Source organism: Schistocerca serialis, chromosome 9 (assembly GCF_023864345.2).
Source record: "Schistocerca serialis cubense isolate TAMUIC-IGC-003099 chromosome 9, iqSchSeri2.2, whole genome shotgun sequence".
NCBI lineage: Eukaryota > Metazoa > Arthropoda > Insecta > Orthoptera > Acrididae > Schistocerca > Schistocerca serialis.
In genome coordinates this window covers 93706826-93729915 of record NC_064646.1, presented here as the reverse complement: position 1 = coordinate 93729915, position 23090 = coordinate 93706826, and the positions used below count along the sequence as shown (strand labels likewise).

Genomic DNA, 23090 nt, shown 5'->3' with positions numbered 1-23090 from the left:
ATTTCACACATATTTGAACATTTGACATACTGGGCCTGGTCTTTCACATCCTGGATGCTGGCGCCAGAACGCAGTTGAAGTCCTAGCTGGTCCTACAGACGTTATATCGGACGCGGATCCAGGTAGCTTCCTGGCCACGGGAATAACCCACACAGCCAGGTCATAGGGTCACGTCACCTGCATGGACGACCATTGTTCTGTTGAAAAACGTCACCACCATACTGTCACATGAGATATGAGAACGCAGGATGTCGGCGACACACCATTGTGCCGTCAGATTTCGTCAGTCAGTACTATCTGTGACTTGAGGTCGTCTTCGACAGACCTCAATCTGTGATGCAACGAGAAGCAGCGCTGTGCCTGGACGAGTGGGGCCTCTCCACAGAACTCCGCTATATTTACCATCTACATCTAAATCTACATTTATACTCCGCAAGCCACCCAACGGTGTGTGGCGGAGGGCACTTTACGTGCCACTGTCATTACCTCCCTTTCCTGTTCCAGTAGCGTATGGTTCGCGGGAAGAACGACTGTCTGAAAGCCTCCTTGCGCGCTCTAATCTCTCTAATTTTACATTCGTGATCTCCTCGGGAGGTATAAGTAGGTCGAAGTAATATATTCGATGCCTCATCCAGAAACGCACCCTCTCGAAACCTGGACAGCAAGCTACACCGCAATGCAGAGCGCCTCTCTTGCAGAGTCTGCCACTTGAGTTTGTTAAACATCTCCGTAACGCTATCACGGTTACCAAATAACCCTGTGACGAAACGCGCCGCTCGTCTTTGGATCTTCTCTATCTCCTCCGTCAACCCGATCTGGTACGAATCCCACACTGATGAGCAATACTCAAGTATAGGTCGAACGAGTGTTTTGTAAGCTACCTCCTTTGTTGATGGACTACATTTTCTAAGGACCCTCTCAATGAATCTCAACCTGGTACCCGCCTTACCAACAATTAATTTAATTTGATCGTTCCACTTCAAATCGTTCCGCACGCATACTCCCAAATATTTTACAGAAGTAACTGCTACCAGTGTTTGTTCCGCTATCATATAATCATACAATAAAGGATCCTTCTTTCTATGTATTGGCAATACATTACATTTGTCTATGTTAAGGGTCAGTTGCCACTCCCTGCACCAAGCGCCTATCCGCTGCAGATCTTCCTGCATTACGCTACAATTTTCTAATGCTGCAACTCTTCTGTATACTACAGCATCATCCGCGAAAAGCCGCATGGAACTTCTGACACTATCTACTAGGTCATTTATATATATTGTGAAAAGCAATGGTCCCATAACACTCCCCTGTGGCACGCCAGAGGTTACTTTAACGACTGTAGACGTCTCGCCATTGATAACAACATGCTGTGTTCTGTTTACTAAAATCTCTTCAATCCAGCCACACAGCTGGTCTGATATTCCGTATGCTCTTACTTTGTTTATCAGGCGACAGTGTGGAACTGTATCGAACGCCTTCCGGAAGTCAAGAAAAATAGCATCTACCTGGGAGCCTGTATCTAATATTTCCTGGGTCTCATGAACAAATAAAGCGAGTTGGGTCCCACATGATCGCTGTTTCCGGAATCCATGTTGATTCCTACATAGTAGATTCTGAGTTTCCAAAAACGACATGATACTCGAGCAAAAATCATGTTCTAAAATTCTACAACAGATCGACGTCAGAGACATAGGTCTATAGTTTTGCGCATCTGCTCGACGACCCTTCTTGAAGACTGGGACTACCTGTGCTCTTTTCCAATCATTTGGAACCTTCCGTTCCTCTAGAGACTTGCGGTACACGGCTGTTAGAAGGGGGGCAAGTTCTTTCGCGTACTCTGTGTAGAATCGTATTGGTATCCCGTCAGGTCCAGTGGACTTTCCTCTGTTGAGTGATTCCAGTTGCTTTTCTAGATATCGTTGCTAGTGCAGAATCACGATTCATTGCTAACACAATCAGCAATCCATCCTTCTCTGTCACGTCACTGCTCTAAAAAGTGCCTTTGTGGTGTTACCGGCAGCCTCCATTGCAGGTTATTGCAGTTAGTGTACTACTTATTATCGGATTTCAGACGCAGATGTGAAGAGATTGGGTGCACAATACGGCGATCATCGCTTCTGGTGGTCAGGCATGGTTGACTGGACCGTAGTCGACGAGTGCAGATGCCCTCACGTTCCCATACAGTCCAATATCGAGCTACAGTCATATATGGATTTTCCACAAATCTGGTTATTGCGCGATTCGGCCAAACGACCAAGCTGTGATACACAATGACGCCCCTTTCAGACCTCTGATGACACAGTTTCACACGAGTACACTGCTTCTCCGTGTCCTTACAGTGATCACTCAGCATCTGACGCTGGTCCAGTTCTCATATAAACTACATTCTATCATGACAGTTACCGTCGCCTCATGTTTGTGAACATAGCTTCTCCGTGAACAAACAAAAACTTCTCCGCTATACTCAGCTTCTCTGGTGCATCAGTAGGCTCGTCGGTAGCAGAACTTTAAAACACTCACATCCGAATCCCACAATCGGCCGTCTCGATGGTCACTCGACCCGGATTATGAGTAGTCACTTGGTAAGTGTTGCATAAATTTGAAACATACTGTCGTAATCCTGGGACCATCATGATTATCATCTTCTCGCAACATCATTTGTATTACTTGTTGTGAACTTATGCACTTGGAAGAACACCTGCTCCAATTTACATAACGTTAATCTCAACAGCACCTGTAAAATAAACTTGTGGAGATAGAAAGTTTTCCCCAAATACAGCCACGACAACTTCTGCTTCCTGCAATCTTGGACCATCCATTGTCTCACAAATATCTTGTCGTGATAACTGGACCATTGCAGACCATTTCGCTTCTCGGTTAACATATTATCTATGCTGGAGTTTCACCTTGCTTTCAGCCGTTCGCAGTACCGGCACTGTTTTGGTTGCTGTTACAAGGCCATGTGAGTCAGTCATCCAGACTGTTGTCCATGTAACTACTGAAAAGGCTGCTGTCCCTCTTCAGGAACCACACCTTTGTCCAGCCTCTCAACAGATACCCCTCTGTTGTGGTTGCACCTACGGTTGTTTCGTAAGATTCTTCTCTTTCGTCACGACACTTAAAAATTCATCTTCGTCGTTCCGCTACAGTTAACGGTAGTAAAAAAGGTGAATATAGTCGTAGATCCAAAATCCACACCATCACACGTCGCTAAGTCGTCGCAGCTAAAATGTCGCTGAGAAGAGTGCGTCGTAAATGTCGTAGATAGGCGCCAAAACTACGTCGTCACTCGTTTGGTTGATCCCGGAAGAGTTCCCAAAATTTCTAGAAAAACAGTTTAGATTCTCACATGAAGTATTCATTATCAGCACAGTTACAAATTCTAATGATAATCGAAAGAAAGGAAACTCGCATCTTCTCTGTGAACTCAAAAATTAGTTTGCTTTATTTGGAAATTCTAGTGCGTCTTTAGTCCCTCTTGAGGAAGCAGGCGTTGTGTGGCCTCTCAACAGATACCCCTCCATTGTGGTTGTACCTACAGTACGGCTATCTGTATCGCTGAGGTACGCAAGCCTTCCTACCAACAGCAAGGTCCATGGTTCAAAAAATGGCTCTGAGCACTATGGGACTTAACATCTGTGGTTATCAGTCCCCTAGAACTTAGAACTACTTAAACCTAACTAACCTAAGGACATCACACACATCCATGCCCGAGGCAGGATTCGAACCTGCGACCGTAGCGGTCATGCGATTCCAGACTGAAGCGCCTAGAACCGCTCGGCCACAATGGCCGGCCCATGGTTCATAGCTACAAATATTACTTGCTTGATAGTGAGCTTCCTGGAACATTTAGATCTGAACTTCTGATAAATAATTATTGGATTTTGGAATAAATAAAACGAGAATATAATAAAAATAGTAAACAACAATTAAGACTTTTAATTTAATACAATTTCGAAACAAAATTGTCTTTAAAATTATTTTATAAGGTGATCAAATAGCTGAGAGATGGATGTCTCGACAGGAAAAGTTTGCAGGACGCCATATTGTGTGTGGTGTGTGTGTGTGTGTGTGTGTGTGTGTGTGTGTGCGTGAGTGCGTGATCATGTGCGTGCGTGTTTGTTCTAAACCACCGGTAGAGAGCAACATCTGCTCAAATGTTACACAAACAACCAATGATGAAGATATCAAGTATCTCCCATGATGAAATTAGGGCTTCCATCCAAGTGCAAACAGGTGAATGGGTGGAAGAAAATTTGGTTACCCTCACGCCCTGGAAAAGGGGAGCTACTCATAAAGGCTGTTGAGTTACTCGGATAAAATCAAGCAACGATGGTCTTTGCTGAGAAGAGGAATACTCCGCTAATATATCGACACTAGGAAATACACATAGGTACTTTTTTAGACGTGCAGGACAAAAAAGGAAATTATCTGGATTGAGATTAGGCATGTGGAATGTAAATAATTTGGAAAATATAATACGAGAATTGAAGAGGTGCATCGTTAATAATTACCATGGGACGAGAAACTGAGCACGGAGTAAAGAAAGTAATATACAAAGATGAACGTAAAAACGCAATAAGTGTTCATTTAATATACAAGAAAGAAATGGATAGGAACCTTACCAAAGAAACAGTAATGAATCAAATTTACTAGTAAAGAAGGCTAGTAATGAAGTCTCTGTGGATATTTTAATCATTCGTGTTTACAAGAAGGCAAAAAGGAGCAGATTACATGAAAGAAAAAAAGGAAACAGATGCATTATTTCAACAAACAGTAGAAATCTGTTAATAAAATAGAAAGAGACGAGCATAGGCTGTAATGATTTGACACTGGAATGGCATAGCAGGGAAAATTTAAAAACGAATTTACTTTGCGAGCAAAGACTTGGGGAAAAGAAAACAAGAGTAAACTAAACCAATAGCGCCTTCATATCTGAATTCCAATACTGCGTGAGACAACCATTATCTAAGACTGTAGCCATGTAGAGCTCCTGAGGGTAGCATAAGGTACCAGGTTGATTGTGATCTCCAGTCAGAAGTCTGCTTAGGTGCTTCTCTCCACACTAAACTATCCCAAGCAAGTCTCTTCATTTCTGCGCAACTAATGTTGCGTACATCTACCTGAACTTTGTTATTGTGATCAAGGTTTGGTCTCATTCTACAATTTTTATCCTCTGTACCTCCATTCTTAACCAAATTAAGGATTTCTTGAGCTACAGATGTGTGACATACCAACTGATCACTTCCTTTATTCAAGTTGAAATAGAAATTTGATTTTCCCGCTTTCGGTTCAGTACTACTTCATTATGCATCCGATCTACCCGTGGAATCTCCACCGCCCTTCCGTAGCAGTACATTTCAAAAGCATCCGGTTTTTTAAAATCTCTTGATCATCAACATTTCTCTCGTTTACAACTGCATACTCCAGATAAAAGCGGTCTGATCTCGTAATGTGTTTTCCTCAGCATCACTTCATTTATTTTTCCTACACCTCTTCACTACTGTTTTCTTCCGCTGGTATTCATCGCATAAGTTATTTTCAAGACATTTTCAATCATGTTCAACTTATATTGCAGCTTCTATGAATTCCCTGACAGAATTACAACACCACTGGTAAACCCAAAAGTTTTTGTTTCTTCCCTCCTAACTTCAAATGCTTTTCATAATTTCTCAATAGCTTTCCTTATTGCTTGCTCAGTGTACGGTTTGAATAACACTGAGAATGAGCTAGAACCTCGGCTCATTCCCTGTCATGTCCTTCGATAGTCTGATCAAAGTACAAGGTGTAGGTGAACTTCCACTCCTTTGCATTTTGTACCTGCTACAGATTTTAAACAGATATATTTCAGTTAATGTTGTTAAATCTTTCTCTAAATATACAAATGCTACATATATGGTTTAGCATGTTATCAATCGACCTTTTAAGGGACCTTGCAAGATCAGTATTGCCATGTGTGTTCCTCCATTGCTCCACAACCCAAACTGAATTCCTTGAGGTAGATGTGTACAAGTTTATTCCATTATCCCGTAAATACACTATGGGATCAAAAGTATCCGGACACCTGGCTGAAAATAACTTACAAGTTCGTGGCGCCCTCCATCGGTAATGCTGGGATTCAATACGGTGTTGGCCCTCCCTTAGTCTCGATGACAGCTTCCACTCTCGCATGCTTACGTTCGATCAGGTGCTGGAAGGTTTCTTGGGTAATGGCAGCCCATTCTTCAAGAAAGTGCTGCACTGAGGAGAGGTCGGCGAGGCCTGGCACGAAGCCGGCGTTCCAAAACATCTCAGAGGTGTTCTATAGGATTCAGGTCAGGACCCTGTGCAGGCCAGTCCATTACAGGGATGCTGTGTAATACTCCGCCACAGGTCGCGTATTATAAACAGGTGCTCAATCGTTTTGAAGATGCAGTCGCCATCCCCGAATTGCTCTGCAACAGTGGGAAGCAAGAAGGTACTTAAAACATCAATGTAGGCCTGTGCTGTGATAGTGCCACACAAAACAACAAGGGATGCAAGCCCCAGCCATGAAAAACACGACCACACCATAACACCACCTTCTCTTAATTTTACTGTTGGCGCTACTCACGCTGGCAGGTGACGTTCACCGGGCATTCACCATACCCACACCCTGCCATCTGATCGCCACTCGTGATTCGTCACTCCACACAACGTTTTTCCACTGTTCAGTCGTCCAATGTTTACGCTCCTTACACCAAGCGAGGCGTCATTTGGCGTTTACCTGCGTGATGTGTGGCTTATGAGCAGCCGCTCGACCAAGAATTCCAAGTTTTCTCACCTCCCGCCTAACTATCATAGTACTTACAGTGGATTCTGATGCAGTTTGGAATGCCTGTGTGATGGCATGTATAGATGTCTGCCTATTACACATTGCAACCCTCTTCAACTGTCGGCGATGTCAGTCAACAGACGAGGTCGGCCTGTACGCTTTGTGCTTTACGTGGCCCTTCACGTCTGAACTTCACTATTACTTCGAAAATAGTGGACCTAGAGATGTTTAAGAGTGCGGAAATCTCGCGTACAGGCTAAGGACATAAGTAACACCCAAGAACCTGACGGTGTTGCAAGTCCGTGAATTCCGCGGAGCGTCCCATTCTGCTCTCTTACCGTGTCTAATGATTACTGTGGTGGCTAATATGGAGTACCTGGCAGTAGACAGCAGCACAATGCACCTAATATGAAAAACGTATGTTTTTGTTGGTTTCCAGACTCTTTTGATCGCATAGTGTAATCCATTTAAATATTTTATAGCTGTATCAAAAAAAAACAGCTATAAAATATTTAATATTTTTATAGCTGTATCCCACCCCCCATGAACCATGGACCTTGCCGTTGGTGGGGAGGCTTGCGTGCCTCAGCGATACAGATTGCCGTACCGTAGGTGCAACCACAACGGAGGGGTATCTGTTGAGAGGCCAGACAAACGTGTGGTTCCTGAAGAGGGGCAGCAGCCTTTTCAGTAGTTGCAAGGGCAACAGTCTGGATGATTGACTGATCTGGCCTTGTAACAATAACCAAAACGGCCTTGCTGTGCTGGTACTGCGAACGGCTGAAAGCAAGGGGAAACTACAGCCGTAATTTTTCCCGAGGGCATGCAGCTTTACTGTATGATTACATGATGATGGCGTCCTCTTGGGTAAAATATTCCGGAGGTAAAATAGTCCCCCATTCGGATCTCCGGGCGGGGACTACTCAAGAGGATGTCGTTATCAGCAGAAAGAAAACTGGCGTTCTACGGATCGGAGCGTGGAATGTCAGATCCCATAATCGGGCAGGTAGGTTAGAAAATTTAAAAAGGGAAATGGATAGGTTGAAGTTAGATATAGTGGGAATTAGTGAAGTTCGGTGGCAGGAGGAACAAGACTTCTGGTCAGGTGACTACAGGGTTATAAACACAAAATCAAATAGGGGTAATGCAGGAGTAGGTTTAATAATGAATAGGAAAATAGGAATGCGGGTAAGCTACTACAAACAGCATAGTGAACGCATTATTGTGGCCAAGATAGATACGAAGCCCACACCTACTACAGTAGTACAAGTTTATATGCCAACTAGCTCTGCAGATGACGAAGAAATTGAAGAAATGTATGATGAAATAAAAGAAATTATTCAGATTGTGAAGGGAGACGAAAATTTAATAGTCATGGGTGACTGGAATTCGAGTGTAGGAAAAGGGAGAGAAGGAAACATAGTAGGTGAATATGGATTGGGGGACAGAAATGAAAGAGGAAGCCGCCTGGTAGAATTTTGCACAGAGCACAACATAATCATAGCTAACACTTGGTTTAAGAATCATGAAAGAAGGTTGTATACATGGAAGAACCCTGGAGATACTAAAAGGTATCAGATAGATTATATAATGGTAAGACAGAGATTTAGGAACCAGGTTTTAAATTGTAAGACATTTCCAGGGGCAGATGTGGACTCTGACCACAATCTATTGGTTATGACCTGTAGATTAAAACTGAAGAAACTGCAAAAAGGTGGCAATTTAAGGAGATGGGACCTGGATAAACTAAAAGAACCAGAGGTTGTACAGAGATTCAGGGAGAGCATAAGGGAGCAATTGACAGGAATGGGGGAAATAAATACAGTAGAAGAAGAATGGGTAGCTTTGAGGGATGAAGTAGTGAAGGCAGCAGAGGATCAAGTAGGTAAAAAGACGAGGGCTAGTAGAAATCCTTGGGCAACAGAAGAAATATTGAATTTGATTGATGCAAGGAGAAAATATAAAAATGCAGTAAGTGAAACAGACAAAAAGGAATACAAACGTCTCAAAAATGAGATCGACAGGAAGTGCAAAATGGCTAAGCAGGGATGGCTAGAGGACAAATGTAAGGATGTAGAGGCCTATCTCACTAGGGGTAAGATAGATACCGCCTACAGGAAACTTAAAGAGACCTTTGGAGAAAGGAGAAACACTTGTATGAATATCAAGAGCTCAGATGGAAACCCAGTTCTAAGCAAAGATGGGAAAGCAGAAAGGTGGAAGGAGTATATAGAGGGTCTATACAAGGGCGATGTACTTGAGGACAATATTATGGAAATGGAAGAGGATGTAGATGAAGATGAAATGGGAGATACGATACTGCGTGAAGAGTTTGACAGAGCACTGAAAGACCTGAGTCGAAACAAGGCCCCCGGAGTAGACAATATTCCATTGGAACTACTGACGGCCGTGGGAGAGCCAGTCCTGACAAAACTCTACCATCTGGTGAGCAAGATGTATGAAACAGGCGAAATACCCTCAGACTTCAAGAAGAATATAATAATTCCAATCCCAAAGAAAGCAGGTGTTGACAGATGTGAAAATTACCGAACTATCAGCTTAATAAGTCACAGCTGCAAAATACTAACACGAATTCTTTACAGACGAATGGAAAAACTAGTAGAAGCCAACCTCGTGGAAGATCAGTTTGGATTCCGTAGAAACACTGGAACACGTGAGGCAATACTGACCTTACGACTTATCTTAGAAGAAAGATTAAGGAAAGGCAAACCTACGTTTCTAGCATTTGTAGACTTAGAGAAAGCTTTTGACAATGTTGACTGGAATACTCTCTTTCAAATTCTAAAGGTGGCAGGGATAAAATACAGGGAGCGAAAGGCTATTTACAATTTGTACAGAAACCAGATGGCAGTTATAAGAGTCGAGGGACATGAAAGGGAAGCAGTTGTTGGGAAGGGAGTAAGACAGGGTTGTAGCCTCTCCCCGATGTTGTTCAATCTGTATATTGAGCAAGCAGTAAAGGAAACAAAAGAAAAATTCGGAGTAGGTATTAAAATTCATGGAGAAGAAATAAAAACTTTGAGGTTCGCCGATGACATTGTAATTCTGTCAGAGACAGCAAAGGACTTGGAAGAGCAGTTGAATGGAATGGACAGTGTCTTGAAAGGAGGATATAAGATGAACATCAACAAAAGCAAAACAAGGATAATGGAATGTAGTCTAATTAAGTCGGGTGATGCTGAGGGAATTAGATTAGGAAATGAGTCACTTAAAGTAGTAAAGGAGTTTTGCTATTTGGGGAGCAAAATAACTGATGATGGTCGAAGTAGAGAGGATATAAAATGTAGACTGGCAATGGCAAGGAAAGCGTTTCTGAAGAAGAGAAATTTGTTAACATCCAGTATTGATTTAAGTGTCAGGAAGTCATTTCTGAAAGTATTCGTATGGAGTGTAGCCATGTATGGAAGTGAAACATGGACAATAAATAGTTTGGACAAGAAGAGAATAGAAGCTTTCGAAATGTGGTGCTACAGAAGAATGCTGAAGATTAGATGGGTAGATCACATAACTAATGAGGAAGTATTGAATAGGATTGGGGAGAAGAGAAGTTTGTGGCACAACTTGACCAGAAGAAGGGATCGGTTGGTAGGACATGTTCTGAGGCATCAAGGGATCACCAATTTAGTATTGGAGGGCAGCGTGGAGGGTAAAAATCGTAGAGGGAGACCAAGAGATGAATACACTAAGCAGATTCAGAAGGATGTAGGTTGCAGTAGGTACTGGGAGATGAAAAAGCTTGCACAGGATAGAGTAGCATGGAGAGCTGCATCAAACCAGTCTCAGGACTGAAGACCACAACAACAACAACATAGCTGTATCATACACTGAAGCCCAAAGAAACTGGTACAGGCATTCTTATTCAAATATAGAGATATGTAAAAAGGCATAATATGGCGCAGCCATCGGCAACGCCTATATGAGACAACAGTGGTCTGGCGCAGTTGTTAGATCGATTACTGCTGCTACAGTGGCATGTTATCAAGATTTAAGAGAGTTTTGACGTGGTATTATAGTCGGGGTACGATCGATGGGACACATCATCTCTGAGGTAGCGATGACGTTGGGACTTTCCCTTACGGTCATTTCACAAGCGTACCGTGAATATCAGGAATCGGGTAAAACATCAAATCTCCGACCGCTGCGGCCGGAGAAAGATCCTGGAAGGACAGGACCAACGGCAACTGAAGAGAATCGTTCAACGTGACAGAGGTGCAACCCATCCGCAAAATGCTGGGCCGTCAACAAGTGTGAGCGTGCGAACCGTTCAACAAAACATCACCGAAACCGGCTTTCGGAGTCAAAGTCCCACTCGTGTACTCTTCATGACTGCACGACGCAGAGCTTTAAGCCTCGCCTGGGCCCGTCAACACCGAGGTTGGACTGTTGATGACTGGAAATATTTTGCATGGTCGGACGAGTCTCGTTTCAAATTGTATCGAGTGGATGGACGTGTACGGCTATGGAGACAACCTCATGAATCCATGGACTCTGCATGTCAGCAGGGGTCTGTTGAAGCCGGTGAGGCTCTGCAATGGTGTGGTGCATGTGCTGTTGGAGTGATATGGGACCCCTGATACGTCTTGATACGACTCTGACAGGTGACACGTACTAAGCATCCTATATGATCACCTGCACCCATTCATGTCCATTGCGCGTTCCGACCGACTTGGTCAATTCCAGATGGACAATGCGACACCCCACACGTCCAGAATTGCTACAGAGTGACTCCAGGAACACTCTTATGAGTTTAAACACTTCCGCTGGCCACCAAATTCCCCAGACATGAACATTATGGAGCCTATCTGGAATGCCTTGCAATATGCTGTTCAGAAGAGATCTCCACCCCCTCATAATCTTACAGATTTATGGACAGCCCTGCAACATTCATGGTGTCAGTTCCCTCAAGCACTACTTCAGACATTAGTCGAGTCCATGCGAAGTCGTGTTGCGGCACTTTTGCGTCCTCGCAGGGGCCCTACACAATATTAGGCAGGTATACCAGTTTCCTTGGCTCTTCAGTGTATTAGCCGTATGGTTCGGTGATCCTTAAACCTGTTTGCTCCTGCCTTCAAAAAAATGTTCAAATTTGTGTGAAATCTTATGGGACTTAACTGCTAAGGTCATCAGACCCTAAGCTTACACACTACTTAACCTAAATTATCCTAAGGACAAACACACACATCATATGCCTTGCATCCTAGACTGAAAAGTTCTCTCATGGCTACTTCTCCGAGACATGTCAGTAATTACGGGGAATGTCTTTTACAACTGCTGGGTTGTTTCGTCTTAAGGTCTTTTTGTGCTTTGTCTAAATTATCATACGGAACGACATGTTAAAATATACTTCTCTCAGATTCATAATATCGTCTTCAAGTTCATATCCCATGCATAGAGTTCTATACGTACATTCCCTTTGGATCCTTCTCCTCTTGGCGTTTCACATTGTTCAACCCCAAACACATATATTTCTGAAAGTAACCAAGAAATGAAATATCTATTTTCATAGATTTAGCTTTAATTTTTTTTAATATAACGAAATATTTTGTTAAAAGTTTTCAGCCCCATATTTCACCTCCTGAGGGTTTTATTTCCAATGTGTATTTTTTAATCTCTAGCCAAGAAGCCAAATGCCAATTTTCATAGATTCAAAAAAGCTTGCATAATGATATATTTCCACAAAGAATTTCTTCTCCTTTTTCATCCCTATAGGGATAGAATTTCAGTCAATAATAACACAAGTATATTTATATCCAGCCAAGAAGCCAAATGCAACTTTTCATAATGAAATAATTTCAAAAACCTTTACATCCGCTCTTTCTACCCGTTAGGCGGCTGAATTTCCTAAAACACTGGAACATGTAATTTTTATTTCCAAACGAGAAGGCAAATACTAAATTCACAGATGTAGCTTTAAGAATGCTTTAGTAGTTCTTTAATTTTGAATTATTCGTAAAAAGAGTTTCACCTACTATTTTACCCCTTTTCTGCGCGAATTTCCAAAAATGCTGAAACATGTGCGTTTTTTGTGACTTAGAAACAAAATACCAATAGCTGTACCTTCTAAACTACTGTAATAGGGACATATTTTCAAAAAGCTTTTCGGATCCCATTTCACCCATTTTGCAGTGGACTTTCGAACAGTCTCTTCTTAAACGATACCTACAGTATAAGACCAACACTATTTCCAAATTTCAGATGTGCAGTAAAGAAATTCGTAACCATCACTTGAATAGGTGACAGGCCCAAAGATATGCATTACAAGCATGCAACTCAAAGATAATTGCATAAAATTGGGTACACATACGTACTTCTATATTCAATAAGCGTAAGACTGAAATGAAGCGCGAAGACGCTGAAGTTCTATTATTTTCATAATATTTAGTCAAAAGTCAAAGATATTAGTGTAAAGTGCATACACATATATACCTCTCAATTTAATATGTGTAATATTGAAAGAAAGCGTAAAAAACTGTGTCAAGTTGCGTTATTTTCGTAAACATTACTTGAAAGTCAAACATATTTTTGTAAAACTATGTACACAAACATACCTGTGTATTTAATCAGCCAAATTGTAGTATTTCCGAAGCCTTCTCTCGGAAGCCAAAGATATTTACGTAAAATTAGATACTGAATTGTGTACACATACACTCAAACAAACACACACACACACACACACACACACACACACACACACACACACACACGGAGAGAGAGAGAGAGAGGGAGAGAGAGTTGCACATGATTAATGAATGCTAACTATCGAGTTCTGACTTACCTGACTTCGCACAAACCAGACAAAATTCTGTAACAAATTTCACTTTAAGTGTAACAATTTCTTTCAAAATACTTTCCCTAAAAACTGTAACAACTTCCCCCAAACTATATCAACTTGTTCTTAAAATTTTGTCAACTTGCCCTCTCAAAACTGAGTCAGTTGGCCTCATAAACCGTATCAACTTACCCCAAAATTATATCTGTTTGCCCCAAAACTGTGTGAACTTACATCCACAACTGTATCAGTTGTCCTCACCAATTGTAACATCCTGTCCTCAAAACAGTATCACATTATCCCTTTGGTGTAACCAGTTTCCCCAGATCTCCAGCAAACTGTCCTCCAGTTAATGATCAGTCACATATAAGCACAAAACGAATGGCCTTTTACATCTTTATGTTACTTGAAACGGTAACAAATTGTCCCACAATGACAGTCAGTGGGCAGTGATGGCCAGTGGACAATGTTGTTCAGTTTACAGGTTGACCACCATTTCTCTGCATAATAATGGGTGGGGGCAATGACACAGATACGTTGCAAGTACCTCCGTACATCAATAATGTACTTCCTCATCATTTAAACATCTGCTCACGAAACATTTTTTCCTCACTTTCCAACTCCGCCTCAGCGTCAAATTTCATCTCTCATACATGTCGACCCACAATTTAGTTCTGCATTTTTATGATTTCATATCTTTCCAACTGTGCCTTATCATTAAATGTCGTCTCTCACGTGCAACCACAAAATTTTAAAATCATAGCGTCTGTAACTGAAAACCACTGCACTGTAGCTCAACTTTTTGCGCCATGTCCAAAAGAAAAGTGTGAATACTTGAGGTTTATTATCAGTAAAACACACACACACACACACACACACACACACACAAACACACACACACTCACACACACGCACACACACACAGACACGCACACACACATACACATACACACACACACACACACACACACACACACACACACACACACACACATTAATTTTTCGTTATTTTTGGGAAAATTATCGATCTGAATTATTACTGCTAAGTTAAAAAAGAACGTCATACTGGATCGTAGTCGTTAATAACACACACATCTCACATACGTCAATGTTGAATGTTGCCACTTACTGTCACACACACACACACACACAGACAGAGAGAGAGAGAGAGAGGACGCATTTCAAATCACCAATGTTAAGTTGTGTGAAGCACACACAGAATATTACAGTGGGCTAAAATCTCAACCTGGAAATACTCTAAACGTAAAATTTACTACAACTTTTCTTTTTCATATAATATATTTTTCATTCAATGCTCTTACAGTCAGTTCTATCACATACATTGTCTTTTATACGAGAGCATGTACGATGTATCAGTAAATTCGAAATGTGTACCTGAAAACAATGAGTAAGGAATACGTGAATTCACTTCAGCTACAGTTTAATTTTTTTCATACACATTTGATGTGTTTATATTATACACATTTTTACATGTATCTGAATATTTTTCAATAAAATCACCTGTCATCATTTTTCATGCAGTAATCTTGCCTTCTTTCTCATGAAGTATCTAAACATTTGTCATCTTGTGCAGATAAAACTCGTTTATGTCATTTAAAAGTGGAAACAGCATGTTGATAGATTGTTTGCACTTCTTAAACCAATACACATTGTCTTTGACGTCAGTGGTTAATTTATTAACAGAAGATTGCCTTATACCGTTCACTCTGCACGTTATGCGCCCAGACTCAGTCTTGTGACAATAAATTCTTGCTCTGTGATCGACAAATTTTATAACGTGTAATTACAATGAAATACAGACCCTTAGCTGCGTACAGCCGTTGATAAATATCAACGGAGACAGGTGAAAATTTGTGCCCTAACCGGGACTCAAACCCGGGATCTCCTACTGACATGGCAGACGCTCTGTCCATCTGAGCCTTTTTTTTCTTCGCTATTTTTTATAGCAAACGATCTGTCCCACAGAGCCGTTTTTTAATTTTTTGTTTTTTTGTATTTTTTCTTTTTTTGGCTTTGTGAAGACTTTCAGTACCAGGCAAGAGGAGGTAAAGAGGGCAGGGGTCGAAGATCTGAGGCCTGTTCACAATGCCTCTCCCATACCTGCTACTGTGTGGCTCCATTATTATCATGTAGTTCCATATATGCCTTAAAACGTAGAACACAACACGAGTAATAAGTAACGTAAAATAAATAACAGATTGCCACTTCCAATGGTATGGGAGTGCGTGCCAGGCAGTTGGCGGCAAAGAGGGAAGGGGTCAACAATTCTGAGGCCTGGCCCTTGCCGCCCCCATACCTGTCACCCACTCACAATTCTTTTTGTATTTTTTTTTTTTAAGTCTGTCAGCACCAGGTAAGCGGAGGCAAAGTGGGCAAGGATCGAAGACCCAAGGCCTGACCACAATGCCTCCCCCATACCTGTACTGAGTAGCTCCATTATTCCCATGTATTCCCATACATGCCTTAAACCATAGCCATCGAGCCATCGAGGACACAGAGAATAGTGCGACTGCAGGGACTTACCTCTGGCACGCTCCTCGTGAGACCCACATTTCCAACTTAGTGTCCACACACTACATTTGTAATACCCTTGCCCACTATACTCATTACTCGCGGCAGTCAGTCGACCTATTCCCGCAAGAGTTCGGGCAATGTGAGTGCATCCGCACTGAAGAAGATCTTTGGCTGGTAAGCCTTATCTATATGAAGATAGCACACGTGCTCGTTGAGATCTGAGACAGCGAACAAGCAGACATGTTTATTCGCTGAGTATATTCTCATTCCATGAGCTCTTCCACCTGTTCTGTTCGATGCGGCCACACGTTCTCATCCATAAAAGTGATGTCGGGGTCGAAAGGGTTCGAGAAAAGATGCATACAGGGGATGAACATAGTGTCACAATAACATTGGTAACATTGACTGGAGACTGACCGTGTTCAACGGTTTGGATGTCAGTACGCCCACGCAATATGCCTCCCCCAACAATAGCACTTGAACCACCCAAACGATCATGTTCGACAATCATCTGGGGTGCATTACTTGTTCGTAATTACTCCATATGAGAGTACGTCCTGCGTTGTCGAATATGACCGTGACGTCAGCAGCCCATGACGTATTCGTGACTGAATGCCGTGTGTGGGTGTTTTCCAGGACGCCAGCTGGCGCGAGTGAAGCGGTGGATCTTCCGAATGTCCAACAGCAACAGAGGCCAGTGCGACAACCAGAACAACACGGTGTCCTGCGCGGAGACGTCTGGCATCGATGGTGAGTGCCCACAGCCAGGGATGACGAAGACTAGCCACATACTCATTCCCTATCATTTCCTTCAACAGTGACTTCTGTGCAAGTCATACATAAACTTTCCCTCCCTCTTACTTTCAAAATGTCAAGAATTGTGTTTTAGTTAACATTTTCAAAAGATTTCACTAAAATTGCGCACGCAGCAAATATAGATTAGCTTTTTTCCTTAACCTGTTTTCTAAGACACGTCGTAGGGTCAGATGGACGCTCGTTTTCTTATATTCCTCCACAACCAAAAAGCAAACTCCTTGAGTAACTATTTTACAACATTGCGTTATTAAAATCATGGGACAGTAGTATCACACATGTAAACTTTTGTGTGCAATTTGAACAGAAAATTTTATATTATTCTTGCAGATTTGGAAATTGATTGTGACCTATATAGCTTGCGTTCCGAACAAAACAGTTTTCTCGTGACCAGCTTTACGAAAGTTTTCAATAATGCGAAGGAATGTCTTTTACTCCCGGTGCACTGCTTCTTGCTTTGTCAGATTTTCCATAATATCATCCACGAATTCATATTCCTTGTATAGTCGTCCTATACATGCATTCCACGTTGCAGCCGTCTTCTTCTTGCACGGTACTACACTACTGGCCATTAAAATTGCTACACCAAGAAGAAATGCAGATCATAAACGGGTATTCATTGGACTAATATATTATACTAGAACTGATATGTGATTAAATTTTCACGCAATTTAGTTGCATAGATCCTGAGAAATCAGTATTCAGAACAACCACCTCTGGCCGTAATAACGTTCTTGATACGCCTGGGCAATGAGTCAAACAGAGCTTGGATGGCGTGTACAGCTACAGCTGCCCATGCAGGTTCAAGACTATACCACAGTTCATCAAGAGTAGTGACTGGCGTATTGTGACGAGTCAATAGCTCGGCCACCATTTACCAGACGTTTTCAATTGGTGAGAGATATGGAGAATGTGCTGGCCAGGGCAGCAGTCCAACATTTTCTGTATCCAGAAAGGCCCGTACAGAACCAGCAACATGCGGTCGTGCATTATCCTCCTGAAATGTAGGGTTTCGCAGGGATCGAATGAAGGGTAGAGCCACGGGTCGCAACACACCTGAAATGTAACGCCCACTGTTCAAAGTGCCGCCAATGCGAACAAGAGATGACCGAGATGTGTAACCAAAGACACCCCATAACATCACGCCGGGTGATACGCCAGTATGGCGAATACACGCTCCTAATGTGCGTTCACCGCGATGTCGCCAAACACGGATGCGACCATCATGATGCTGTAAACAGAACCTGGATTCATCCGAAAAAATGACATTTTGCCATTCGTGCACACAGGTTCGTCGTTGAGTACACCAACGCAGGCGAACGTCGTCGAACTGTTCGTGCATATGGTTGTTGTCTTGCAAACGTCTCCATCTGTTGGCTCAGGGACCGAGACGTGGCTGCACGATCCGTTACAGCCATGCGGATAAGATGCCTGTCATCTCGACTGCTAGTGATACGAGGCCATTGGGATCCAACACGGCGTTCCGTATTATCCTCCTGAACCCACCGATTCCATATTCTCTTAACAGTTATTGGATCTCGACCAACGCGAGCAGCATTGTCACAATACGATAAACTGCAATCGCTATAGGCTACAATCCGACCTTTATCAAAGTCGGAAACCTGATGGTGTTGATTTCTCCTCCTTACACGAGGTATCACAACAATGTTTCACCAGGCAACGCCGGTCAGCTGCTGTTTGTGTATGAGAAATCGGTTGGAAACTTTCCTAATGTCAGCACGTTGTAGGTGTCGCCACCGGTGTCAACCTAGTGTGAATGCTCTGAAAAACTAATCATTTGCATATTACAGCATCTTCTTCCTGTCGGTTGAATTTCGCGCCTGTAGCACGTCATCTTCGTGGTGTAGCAATTTTAATGGCCAGTAGTGTATTTTCAGTTTTGAGCTCTTCATACACAAATAGCTACTTCTCTTTTCTGCAGAGGATTATTTACTTTTGCAGTAGAGGGCATCCATTTTTCACGCTGTCATCCATGTTTCTACAGACATGCATTCCTCCCCTAGCCGTTCCAGCTTTAAGACTTTATACTTCCTGCCAATTTCAGTTTTAGGCATGTGTATTCCCTTTGGCCTTTTTTATTTCCTGCATTTTGTACTTAGCTTCTTTCACAATCCAGTTCACTACCTTGCAAGGTATCCAAAGATTCCTACATTGTCTTTGGGCTGGTATGTCCCTCAACTGCCTTCTGTGTTTTGACTCATTAGGCTAGCTATTCGTCTGCCATTTTATTCCTTCAGCTTGTGGTAGCCGACAGTTATCTAATACTCACTTTGAAGACTCTCAGAAACTTATGATCCTTTCAATGTGGCCACGTCCCATCTCTATGGTTTCCTACCTTTTTTCAAGCCTTCCCCAGTTTGCAGTTCATTACGAATCGACTATGGTCAGAGTCCACACCTACGACTAGAAATGATTTTGCAACTTAAAACCTGATTTCTGAAACTCTGTTTTATCATTCCGTGGTCCATGTGAAACCTTACTGTGTTTGCATATCTCTTTTATGTATACAGCATTGTTTGACGGTTCTTAAACCAAGTATTAGCAATGGTTAAATTATGATCTGTTCGTAATTCCTCTAGATGGTTTCCCTTTACCTTCTCTCATCCTTCATTCTTCATCTTCCCGTGATATTTTTTCTTGTCATTCTTTTCCTGATGTCGAATTCCAGTCCCCTATGACAAATTTCCGTCTCTCTTCACGAAATGAATAATTAAGGTAAGCAAATAAATTAGAATAAATGTATAGAACAGTTAAATACCTAACTACAAATATCTAACAAATATGAGCATACGAGCATACTGCATAAAAAAGAACTATGAGAAGTTGTGTAGGTTACCAGATAAGAAATAGGAATGGAAGCAGTATGTTTAAGAAGTACACGATATTCATATGGCCCATTCCGGATTTGACACTGAGAAACTAAAGACCTAGTAAAGAATGAAAAGCAAGTACAGTATACTGAAATGGACATAAAACTTCAGTTCTCTTTCGGAGAGAAATTACACAACACAAGAAAGTCACAGAGATAATTAGTTCAGGTGGACTCTCAGCCATGGAAAACTGAATCACAACTACTAAAGCCAAGTAACGGCTCACGGAGAACTTCATGTTTGATGAAAATGTCAGCGATGGAGACATAGACGTAGTTTTATATTAAAGATTGAAAGTCCTCGAAGTCACGATCGCAAATGACTCATTATTTTAATTACTAGTTTCAGATACACGCAAGCCATCTTCAGATCTAAGATATAAAATTACACATCGGAATACAGCAACGTACAATACTTTAAAGGAATCAAAATTACAAGTCCAGAATTGAAACTGCACTTAAAATTACAGCGAAGTTCGCAAGTTTATAGGAGGAAGTAATTACAGTTCACATACCATAAAAACATTCTTCATTGTTGTAATTCACATAACGGCTCAACAAATAACTAAAATGTCTTTTTTTAATGAAAAATTCCTTACAGATTGATCATCATCAATCAAGTTGGAAAAAGGTCATAAATTTGAAAAATGTACGTTAAGATAAGGAAGTGGTAATGAAGATGAGACTAAATATTTACGTAAGCTAAAACTGTCCACTTGCATGAATATGTATATGGAAGTAATCGTGTCACCTAAGGCATTATGCTGTTAAAAGTTAGTGAGTGACACAGTTTAATCAGTATTTGTATCGTCTCAGAGGAAAAATCGTTATGAGTACGTTATTACAACATGGTGCATGAGAGTACTATTGCAGTTGATAACCATTACAAGAATTAAGAAGTAAAACGTTTGAAATACACACCGTGTAAACATGTGTGGCCAGAGCTAAGAGTGGAGAATGGACAGGGCCGTTAAGTTCGACAAGCTGTTTCAGGCTATGATCGCTAGATGGCGTTAGTAGTCAACAACAACAAAATTTAAAACGACCACAGGATATAAACGTGTTTATAGCTAAATTATTAATATCGGTACATTTCATCTTATAACTGAATGACCGTGGCTTTAATTGATAATAATATGACATGATAATAATAGTGTACTAAATTTATATGAGCCAAGCTATCCAACTTCATATAATATTCTACCAAATCGCAGATTTAAAAAAAAAAAAAGACTGTATATAGCTCAGTAGCTAGGTGCTGACCAAGTAATCACTGCCAATGAAAATGAACAGACAAAAAAAAATCCATCAAAATGATATTGGAAGGAAATACCTTGAAACAAGGAAATTTTTTTAAATATCTCCGAGATTTGGTGATAGATATAGGAAGCTGTATAGAAGAAATTAGTATTAGAGTACGTACAGGTGAGAGGTTTCTTCAGAAGATGAAAGATCTGTTGACAGCAGAAGGAATTCTGGTAAACCTAAGAAAGGGATTAGGCAAGCGTTTTGTCTGGAGTGTAGCATAATGTTAGAAACAAAGAGGAAAATTACTTGGACTGTGGTGACGGAGAAAATTACTTGAAGTGAAATCGACCAGCCGAATGACGAATGAAGAAGTACTCATAAAAATAAGAGAGGAACAAAACCTAATGAAAACCACATGGAAGAGGAAAAAACCTTGTTAGGATCATATATTGTGGAGCAACTGCTTCCAACGAAGAGTCACCTATAGAAAGGTTGCAGGGAAAAGAGGTAGTAGAAGGAGAAGGCACGCTGGATTATATTGAAAGTGGACGACATTACCAACAGATTAGAGAATGTAGAAAAAATAGTAGGAAAGAGAAAGCTAGCGACATGTGAAATATGCTGCTTGTCACGAACAAGAGAAAAGTACGTAAAATTTCCTTTTCACTCCAAGTTTTTACAGATATCGAATGGATTTTTTAAGACACCTATGGAAAACGTGCACAAAACTCGTAATACTTTTGAGCAGGGGTTTATCAATACGTTTGATGTCACACCATCCAACATCAGCATAGTGTTTTCGGGCAGACTGTATGCCATATTAGTGCCATTTGACCAGGAAAGGAACACAGGAAGGTTAGTTATTAAGTTTCGACTATCACCTCGAAAAACTTTAACTGCAATCTTGAAATCTGCTGATGGTGTTAACCCATTCTTCATACTCACCGTTCAATGCGACACATTTTTCCCAACGCTATATGAGTTGATGGAGACCTTGGTTGAAGATGTATGCACTTCGGATGTTCAGGAACAGTCTATCTAAGCTACCATCTATACGTCACTCAGGAATTGCGTAACATTCAGTTGTTTGTTCACTCGAAGAAAGGGGAAGCAGTTACTGGGTGCCATTTTAGGTTAAAGCTGGGAGTGAAGCTAAATTTGGTTCTCCAAAGAGGCAGGTTGTGTCATCGAGTCAAGTTTCCTTAAACTTCGTCCGGAAATTTTCGTAGTGTGCCCCTGAGACGATTTGCCCGGCACGAACAGTCTGACAGTACTACCTCACGGCACTCCCAAAAACCACTCAGGATCACCTTGCCTTTTCCGCGAAGGTGAATCAACATGTTTCCACCTGTTTTATTCCTTTTTCTCTTCGGCGCCAAAGTGATACACACACCACTCTTGTGTGGTGATTAGGTCACTGTACCCATCATCTGGACAAGGCTGACAGAGGTGCAACATTTCCGGTGTGGACAGCTGTGGACACAAGTTGGCACCGACCTTTTTCTTGTACAAAATTTCGTGCACGTTATCGGAGACAGACCGATGACTCATTTACAGTTTTTCCACCACCACCTTGATTGATATACTTCGGTCTTTGAACATCAAGGCCTCCTCCCTGAAACCCTGTTTGTTCAAAGAAATATGCCCTGCCACTTCGTTCCAAGGCATACATACTTGTTTGACCAGTCTGGAAACGTGTGCGCAACCGTACCACTGTGTCTCATATCATAGGCGAGGTGGCCGTAAATTTCCGCCAACTCAGTATGGATTGTTGCAGCGTTTTTCTCGTTCTCGTTCAAATACAGAAAACCATTCACTGTGCCGTTATGTTTTCACTGTTCTAGGGGCGAGCCACGGTATTATGGCGTGGCAGTTTCAATGTGTTGCAGGATTATAGACATATACATACAAATAAATAGAAAATAAATCAAGCACCTTTATTTTTTCGAGGTGTTAACTGAAACTCGGTAAGTATCCTTAGTATTAGGGCCACGAAAATCTTGCTCTACGCGTCTGGATGC

At 41.7% G+C, this 23090-nt stretch overlaps 1 protein-coding gene across 1 annotated transcript in view; it reads left to right on the top strand.

Annotated features, from left to right (window-relative positions):
* LOC126419392 (uncharacterized) overlaps positions 1 to 23090 on the top strand; it is a 249566-nt gene that overhangs the window by 87090 nt on the left and 139386 nt on the right. Inside the window, exon 3 of the mRNA XM_050086580.1 lies at positions 16755 to 16868. Within this exon, the coding sequence (XP_049942537.1) occupies positions 16755 to 16868 (114 nt within the window). The remainder of the gene's footprint in view (positions 1 to 16754; positions 16869 to 23090) is intronic.